The 9,605-nt window shown below is 43.6% G+C and overlaps 1 protein-coding gene across 6 annotated transcripts in view; it reads left to right on the plus strand.

Moving 5' to 3' along the window:
• Positions 1-208: 208 nt before the first annotated feature.
• LOC100350867 (transport and Golgi organization protein 1 homolog) overlaps positions 209-9,605 on the plus strand; it is a 59,518-nt gene continuing 50,121 nt past the window's right edge. For 2 of the 6 annotated variants that reach the window (XM_070064537.1, XM_070064539.1), the window contains exons 1-3: positions 220-329; positions 7,286-7,554; positions 8,841-9,027. In XM_070064537.1, the coding sequence (XP_069920638.1) occupies positions 9,007-9,027 (21 nt within the window). In that variant the 5' untranslated portion in view covers positions 220-329; positions 7,286-7,554; positions 8,841-9,006. Of the gene's footprint in view, positions 330-825; positions 1,101-7,285; positions 7,555-8,840; positions 9,028-9,605 lie in introns of those variants that run through there. The other 4 variants (XM_070064535.1, XM_070064536.1, XM_070064540.1 and 1 more) reach the window with 3 other exon arrangements.

Genomic DNA, 9,605 nt, shown 5'->3' on the forward strand with positions numbered 1-9,605 from the left:
TTCAGAGTCTACAGCAACAAATCTCTCTCAGTGCCCAGGTGTGACAATCTTTTCTCTCCCATTTAAGGAAAAGACACACAACAGTCCACTTTTGTGGGCCCTCCCATGTCCTTAGGAAACAAAGGAGGAAGCTGCCCTGGGAGGGGCTGCCCACCGCTTTGTAGAAATGCGAGGGGGGGGGGGGAATCCCAGAAAGGAAACAGGGTAAGGTTAAGGCTTGTCGGGGCTGGAATGTGCCTGCGCGCCACCCATGGCGTGCAGCACGGTGCCAGCGGGCAGCTGAGAAGGAGGGTGAGGGGCCACACACCAGTGAGCCCCAGGGTCTCTGGGTGAGTCCTATTGCGTGTCTGTTTGTGGAGACCATATCCTGGCTGCTGGTGGACACGGGCTGGCGGCTGACAGTGAGGCCAGGAGTTGCCTCAGAGCCAATGGGTTCCCGGAAGCTCCCTCATGCACAGAAACTTCTCCCGCAGGAGCCCCTCAGCCAGGCACAGCTGGACCGGAAACGGTTCCCTCAGGGCCCCGCAGCTGGAGGGCGATGGCGGCGGCCCATGGAAAAGCGGGGCTCATCCCTCCTCAAGGGTGACGCCTGCCCGGGGCCCGCACCCCGCGCGCCAACCGCCTGTGCCCCGCGGTAGGAACGCTGGAGCACGCGGCGTCCCAACGTGCAGAAGGTCCCAGGCCGCAGTGCCACGGGACCCCTGGGGCCTGGGCGGTGGCCCAGGCAGAAAGGTCAAGGACATGGAAGCAGGACCCCGGGCCGGGAAGCTGCTGCACCGCGCGTCCCCAGAGTGAGGGCCTCGGTAGACGGCGCCCGCCTTCGCTCCCGGGCGTTCCAGGTGGCGCCTGCGCCCTCTCCTCGCGGGGCGCCCGCTGTTGGTGCTGGGAAGCGGGGCGCCTGGTACTCCCGGGCTCCTGCTCCCACTCGGGGCGCCCCAAAGACGCGGAGCCACAGCAGGGGCAGCCCGGGCGGCTGGCCCAGGGCGACCCGCAGGGCGGGCGGCGGCAATGCTGGGCACAGGAGGCCGCCCGCAAGTCGCTGGGTGCTGACGCGGAGGCCAGAGAACTACAGGACAGGAGCTCAAAAGATCAAACATAAGGTAATGATAAAGAGAAAAGAGGCCCGTACTTGCAGGATCAATATCCTGAAATATCAGTGTAGCCCATAAATATATAAAATTATTGCATGCCCGCCAGAAGTTTTTAAAAACCCCTGTGGAATGCAAAAAAAAAAAAAAAAAAAAAGCTATTATTAAAAAGTAAAAAAAAAAATCCAGGGGCTGAAAGAAATAGGGTTATGTCAGAATATCTTTTCTTTGAAGGATAAAGGTACTTTGAGACTTTTAGCTTGCTGTTTTAAAACTAGTCGCTGAAATTGGCATTTTGTTGTTGTTGTCAAGCAAGATGCTAGGTGCTAGCATTGATGATGCAGAAAGAAGTGGGTGTAGTTGCCTATTGGCCAAGTCAGAACAGTGGCCTATTCTAGGCTTGTGTTTTCTGTAAGGCTGGAAGTCTTACACGATGCATGAAACCATAAAGTCACAAAATTCCTTAGAAGTATGTCCGACCCTGTTTCCAATCCAAATCACTGGATAAAATGAATTCCATAGTTCTACTGAGCCTTTGTGAAGTTTTGTTTTATTAAAATACTACTATTGGGTTTCTAGGATGGTTAATCATTTGTATTATTTCTCCCATCTTTATTAATATAAATGTGGCTTAAAGTGGGATGGGTCATTTTTAATACAGAAAACTTCAAATGTTAATGACCATTAACAAGAAGAAAGCTTCATGTTGGCCACATCCTTACTAGCATTTGTTATTTTCTGTCTTTCTGATTAGAGCCTTTATAATGTACATTTACTGACTGGAATGTGAACCATCCCAGTTTTCATGGGATAAATCCCAGTTGATTATGATGCATGATCTTTTTGATGTTTTGTTGGATTTGATTTGTAGGCATTTTGTTGAAAACTCTTGCATCTATGCTCATCGGGCATATTGTTATCTATTGTATTTGTTGAGTACTTTTCTGCTTGGGGAATCAAGGTAATGCTGAATTTGTAGGCTGAGTTTGGAGAGTTTCATCTGATGCAGTTTTGAGAGATGGTTTTATTAGGTAGGAAGTCAGTTATGAGCTTATGTGTATGTGACATAAAGGCCTAAAGAGAAGACATCTATGTCCAGAATATGCTGCATCTCAAGGTCATCCTGATGGTGTTTCAGGGGCAGCCCGGTATTCACATCCTGCCCTGCCCTGCCCCCTTCCACCTGATAACCTGCCAGGTGGGGGGGTCCCCACCCCTTCTGCCTGACAAATCTTCTACAATCTCCCAGGTGCAGCCCAGTATCTGCATCTCAAACACCCTGCTCCAGTTCCTCCTGTCTGATAACATTTGCATCCATAAAGTCCTTTGTTTCAGAACTTCAAGAGAGAAGTTTTTCTATTTACATCCAAAAAGGCCTTTGTTCCAAGAGGAGCAGAGGTGGGGGAAGCAAGACCCATCTCCTTAAAAACCCCCAGCCTCAATTGGACTGCATGCTCAGCCCTCTGCCTCTCTGCTGAGTCGCCCCCCCTGATTTGGCCAGGTGTAATCTCTGCACTCTCTCTCAGGTCCTGTCTGGAGAGGTGCCCATCCATTCTTGGGGATGTCCCTACCCTAATAAACTTTGCTACTTTTACTTTCCACTTCTCTGTCTCACGCCTGAATTCTTTCTTGCGCGAAGACAAGAACCCTGCAATTTCTCCGGTAACAGTTTGAGAAGAATTGGTGTTAATTTTCCCTAAAAATTTGGTAGATTTCAGCAATGAAGAAACCCATGTGGTCTTTGCTTTCCTTAGATTAGAGACTTTTAATTACTGACTTGATTTAATTACTCATTTGTCTGTTTGTGCTTTCTATGTTTTCATGGTTAAATATTGGTAGGTTATTTGTATCCAGAGATATGTGCATTTCTTCTATGTTTTCCAATTTGTTGGTATATAGTTCTTCATAGTGATCTCGAATGACCCTTGTATTTCTGTTCTATCAGTTGTCCAATCTACTTTTTCACATCTGGTGTTACTTATTAGTACAGTCTTTTTTCCTTTGTTTACCACAGCTAAAGTTTGTCAGTTTTACTTATGTGGAAGAACCAACTTTTGGGGCTGGCGCCGTGGCTCACTTGGTTAATCTTCCGCCTGCAACACTGGCACCCCATATGGGCACTGAGTTCTAGTCCTGGTTGCTCCTCTTCCTGTCCAGCTCTCTGCTGTGGCCCAGGAGGGCAGTGGAGGATGGCCCAAGTGCTTGGGCCCCTGCACCTGCATAGGAGACCAGAATGAAGCACCTGGCTCCTGGCTTCAGATAGGTACAGTGCCGGCTGTAGTGTCGATTTGGAAAGTGAACCAATGGAAGGAAGGCCTTTCTCTGTCTCTCTCTCTCTCACTGTCTATAAATCTACCTGTCAAAAAAAAAAAAAAAAACTCTTATTTTATCGATCTTTTGTACTGCATTTTAAGTTTCTACTTCATTTATTCTGCTCTTTTTTTTATTTCTTTCCTTTTCATTTTTGTTACTGTTTTTCTAGATGTTTGAGATGCATAGTTAGTATGTTTAATTGGTATTCTATTTTTTTACGTATATACTTGTTAAAAATGTCCCTTCTTGTATTGCTTTTGCTGTATCCCAGAAGTTTTGGTATGTTGTGTTTCTATTTTTATTTGTTTCAAGGAATTTAAATTGTTCCTTTTGGTTTCTTCAGTGACCCTGCTGTTCATTGAGAAGCATATTGTCAGTTTCCACATATTTGTGAAATTACTAGAGTTTCTTTTGTTGTTGATTCCTAGTTTTATTCCATTATGGTAAGAAATGATACATGATATTATTTTGCCTTTTTTTTTTTTAATCTGATGAGGCTGGCTTTTTGCCATAATATATGTCTGTACTACAGAATGTTCCATATGCTGATGAAAAGATTGTGCATTTTGTACCTGTTTGATGCAATGTTCTCTAAGTATCTGATGTGTTCATTGGTCCTATATCATTATATAGCTAAACTCTAATATGTTTTTGTTGATACGTTTGTCTGGAATGTAGAATTCTGCTACCATTGTTGTACTGGAGCTTGTTTGTCTCTTTTGATCTATTAATGTTTGGGCAATCTAGCTTTAAGTATATGTTCATCTAAAACCATTGTATTTTCTTGTTGAGTTGACCTATTGATCATTATATGGTCACCACTTGTGTCTGGTTTTACATTAAAGTCCAATTTCTCTGGGATACTTATAGCCACCCCTGTTCAAAAAGCTTTTGGTTTCTACCTGCATGGAGTCTATTTTTTCATCCTTTTACTTTCAGTCTCCGTGTGTCTTTTCTGAAGAAGCAAATTTTTGTTGGCAGCATATTGTTGAGCCTTTTTCTTTGATCTATCCAACCAGTCTGGTTCTCTTAATTGGGGAATTTAGATCATTTACATTTAAAGTTTTTGATAATAAGTAATGACTTAGTCCTATAATTTAAAAGTTGCTTCTGCTTATTTTTATTATCCTTTGTTTTTTTTTTTTTTTTTTTCGTGGGCATTGTCCTTCTAAATGGTAGGTTTATTTATTATGAAGGAGTCCCTTAAGCATCTTTTGGAAGCTTGGCATGGTGGTGATGAATTCCTTAAATTTTTCCTGTCTGTGCATGCTTTTGTTTCTCCTTCACTTATGAAAGATAGTTTCACTTGACAAACTATCCTTGGTTGGCAGTACTTTCCTTTCAGAACTTGGAATAATTTCAGTGATCCACTCTTCCATTTATATGTCATGTATTTTTCTGTATTTGTGACGGGAATTTTCATTTCAATAGAAGAAGTTGCAGAATTGCTACTGACTGGCTGCCCATGACTGTATATGTGTCTGTCTTGCTCTTCTACTTTTTGGTGATATAATGTTCCCATATGTCAAGGCCTAGAGTGCCTACCTTTTTTTTAAAAAAAAAAAAATTTATTTATTTATTGAAAAGTCAGAGTTACACAGAGGGAGAAGAAGCAGAGATGGAGAGAGGTCTTCCATCTAATGATTCATACCCCAGTTGGCTGCAATGTCTGGAGCTGCGCCAGTCTGAAGGCAGGAGCCAGGAGGTTCTTCCTGGTCTCCCATGTGGGTGCAGGGGCCCAAGGACTTGGGCCATCTACTGCTGCTTTCCCAGGCCATAGCAGAGAGCTGGATTGAAAGTGGAGCAGCCAGGTCTCGAACCGGCACCCATGTGTCATGCCGGTGCTTCATGCCAGGGCATTAACCCACTGCGCCACAGTGCTGGCCCAAACCTTGCTTTTCTCCTATTTCTTGTATTTACCTAAAGACACTTATTATCCCAGGAATAGCAGAAATTGGGCCATGGTGTTTGCTGCTGTCTGCTGCATGAGTGTATTTTGCTTAACAGAAGATGGTCAGAAAATGTTTCAAGTCTGTGATGTTTTAGCAGATCCCTGTTAGAAGTCAATGTTACACTTGCTGCAGACAAAGTTTCTCTTGTTTATGTGAATATGTCTGTTCTACCCATGATGATTCTTGTTGATTACATTTTTTTGACAGGCAGAGTGGACAGTGAGAGAGACAGAGAGAAAGGTCTTCCTTTGCCGTTGGTTCACCCTCCAATGGCCGCTGCAGCCGGCACACCGCGCTGATCCGATGGCAGGAGCTAGGTACTTCTCCTGGTCTCCCATGGGGTGCAGGGCCCAAGCACTTGGGCCATCCTCCACTGCATTCCCTGGCCACAGCAGAGAGCTGGCCTGGAAGAGGGGCAACCGGGACAGAATCCGGCGCCCTGACCAGGACTAGAACCCGGTGTGCCGGCGCCACAAGGCAGAGGATTAGCCTAGTGAGCTGCGGCGCCAGCTGTTGATTACATTCTCATTGTGGTGACAAATCATATGAGGCACTTAGTCTTCCTGTTGCTAACATTGACAAGATATGACAAGATATGACCTTGGATAGGTATTGTGACACAGCAAGCTAAACTGCCACTTGAACTCCTGCAGCCCATATCAGATTCTGGTTCAAATTCCAGGTAATCTGCTTCTTACCTAACTTCTTACTAATGCATCCTGGGAGGCAGCAAATGAAGGTTCAAGTGCTTGGGCCCCTATCACCCATATGGGAGACTCAGATGGGGTTTTGGGTTCACATGGCCCATCTCCAGCTGCTGCTGGAATTTGTGGGGTGAACCAACAGATGGATGATTTTTACACCACCTCTTTCCCTGCTTTTCAGGTAAATACAAATAAACAAACATTAAGAAATAGATATGTAGCTGTCTGAGCAAAAATATTTCTTTATTTTAGAAGTATTGTTCAGGGAAGGATCATGTAGGTGCTTTTCTAAAACTTCAGTTTCTAGGCACATCAATCACACCATCTATTAAAATGAAATTCTGGACCAAAGATTAACCCAGAAGCAGTGCCTCTAATACTTGTCAATCTTACTTTTGGCTTCTTATCTACCTTGTTAACATTCCAGTTTCAAATCCTTTTCAACTTTCTAGGCATTTCCCCCCATATTTGTGGAAACTCATGTGTCAGTTCATCCAATAATTCTAGAGTGATTGTTGGAATTAGGTATTCCCACCAGTACTTTTCACCAATTGCCACAGGAATCTCCCAGTTTGATTGTTTACAAGTGAAATGAATGAATACACATGCTATTATTGTTGCTTTGTAGTGAAGACAAGTAGTAAGAAGAAAAACCACTGTCCCTTAGGAATATGGACAAGTGCTATAAACAATAATCAAATCTTAAAATGTCAGTTTCACTCAAAACATTATTTTTATACTGTTATTTTAAACATTATTTTTTATACTAGTTACCACAAGTCAGGGAAAATATATAATATTTTGAGTTTTTGTGTATTTCAGTAAGCATAATGTTCTCCAGTTGCATCCATTTTGTTGCAAAAGACAGAATTTCATACTGTTTTATGGCCGAGTGGTATTCCATCATATATATATATCAAAATTTTTTTTAATCCAATCTTCAGTCTAGGATTAATTCCATATCATAGCTAGTCTCAGCTGAACTGCTAGAATCATAGGAGTAAATGTAACTCTTTTGTATGATGATTTCATTTCCTTTCGGTAAATTCCCAGAAGTGGAATGACTAGGTTGTATTGTAGATCTATATTCAGATTTCTGAGGAATCTCCATACTGTCTTCCATTATGTTTGTACTAGTTTACATTCCCACCAATATTGGATTAGGGTACCTTTTTCTCCATAACATCACTAGCATTCTTTTTTTTTTTTTTTTTTTTTTTTTTTTTAGAGAGAGAGAGAGAAAGGTCTTCCTTCCGTTGGTTCACCCCTGAAATGGCCACTACGGCTGGTGCACTGTGCCGATCCAAAGCCAGGAGCCAGGTACTTCCTCCTAGTCTCCCATGTGGGAGCAGGGCCCAAGGACTTGGGCCATCCTCCACTGCACTCCCAGACCACAGCAGAGAGCTAGACTGGAAGAGGAGCAACCGGGACAGAATCCAGCGCCCCAACCAGGACTAGAACTCTGGGTGCCGGCACTGCAGGTGGAGGATTAGCCAAGTAAGCTGCGGCACCGGCCTTTTTTTTGATTTTTGGATGATAGCTGTGCTAACTGTGGTGAGGTGATAAATGTTCATGTTTGTTGTATTTGTTGTATTTGTTTATTTTTATACATTTGTGGAAACACTTGGTTTTCTCCTCTAAGGGCTTTTGCCTTTGAAATGTACCACTGTGGCTTAATGGAGTGTCTATGCCATCAGTGGATATCCAGAAGCATGTGCTGAGTGTGGCCATGGAGCCCTGGTTAACACTCTGGAGTAAGAGTCTGCGGTGACACCCATGTTGGGCACGGTAGATCTCCTCTGTTGTCAGCAGAGGGTGGGTATGATCACTTTGGCTGCCATGATCACAGCCTCAGCTTCTCTTTACCAAGTGAACCAATTGTTCAATGTGAGCCCACAGTTGGTATGCACCTCACCCACTCAGGTGCATGAAGAACCCTCTGCAATGACCCACCGAAGGCACTCAGGGAACTCGGAGCCTTTGAAGCCAGACACATGATTACACAACCACACCCACACCCTATCTAATAGTCACAGAATTCCCACAGTCACAGCCCACATAGCTCCCACAGTCACAGGGTGTGTGGGGTCTACTCTTAACAGTGTGAGCCTCCCCTGGCTGTGGAGGGAGCTGCTGCATTCCCAGAGCCAGATGCTTGCTGGATAGAAGTTGGTTGTGCTCTGCCTCAGCAAAATGAGTCTGAGTGCCTTGGTAGAGTGATGGGAGGGGAGCACTTTACAAGCCTAAGTGGGTACCCTGCTCCCTGCTAATTGTTCATGCCAGACTCAAAGTCAGTGTGGACCACGGATCTATCCCTCTGTAAACTCCCTGTCATGTGCAGCCTGCAGCAGTCTCTACCTGCTTTGCTGATGTGTCTCCTCTTCCCTGCTGGTCACCAGGCACCTGGATGCAGACAGATGGTGTCCCCTGCAGCCAGCAGCTTTGTGAGTTGCTGGTGATGCCCTGCTCACTGCTGTGTGATTGTACCATCCTTGCTGCTCCATGGTGTCTCTCTGCTTTCTGTAGAATTTCCACTGCACACTTCTCTCCAACTGTCCCCTGCAGAATGCAGTTCCACCCTTTTCTTCTGTTATATTCCCATGGTCAAAGTCAGCACATGTTTTCCCTATTAAGCCATCTCAGATCCAGAAATTACCTTTTTATGGACATATTATTCACCTTTTTAATCACCATAGAAACTTGTTCAGCATACATATTGTTTATTAAATGGTGAAAAACAGACTTCAAATTTTATTAATCTGTTACGCTCATTATTTTTTTAGCTACCAACCATTCATTAACTACCTAGATGCTCAATTTGACGTCTGTCTTCAAGAAGAACTGAAGATTAAACGTTCCTTCTTTCAGTACCACGATTCTCGTGTCCATGTGTGCCTTTACTTCATTTCACCTGCGGGACATTCTCTGAAGTCCCTTGACATAATAACAATGAAGAACATTGACGGTAAGGTGTGTGCAATGAATCATCAGCTTTTAAAGTTTAATATTTATTTTGGAATAAGACGGTATTTTGAAGCATTTGCACACAAATACCTGTTATTTTGTAATATGTGGGTATGTAATTTTTTCCTGTTGAAGTGTTTGTATTCATTCTAGGGCTGCATTAATGAAATATCATAAACTGCATGGTTTAAACAATAAAAAATTATTTTCTCATGGTTCTGGAAGTTGTAAGTCCTAGCTCAGTGTGTCACTAGGTTTTGTATCTTCTGGAACCTGTTTTCTTGGCTGGCAGATGACTCTTCTCTGTTCATCATCATAGGCTTTTTTGTCTTGTATCTCTGTGTATATCCCAGTTTCCTCTTCTAAGGACACCAGTCAGACTAGATTTGTCGCCACTGTAGCAGCATCATGTAAATTTAATAACCTGTTTAAAGACTCTCCGGTTATAGACACATTCTGAGGTACTGGAGGCCTAGGGCTTTAACATTGGAATTTTGTGGTGGCAAAACATCAGTGTTTGGTTGATTTTAATTTTAGCTTCTTTGTAGACAAAGTAAATATTGTTATCAGCTGGGAAAATGAAA

Source organism: Oryctolagus cuniculus, chromosome 19 (assembly GCF_964237555.1).
Source record: "Oryctolagus cuniculus chromosome 19, mOryCun1.1, whole genome shotgun sequence".
Lineage (NCBI taxonomy): Eukaryota > Metazoa > Chordata > Mammalia > Lagomorpha > Leporidae > Oryctolagus > Oryctolagus cuniculus.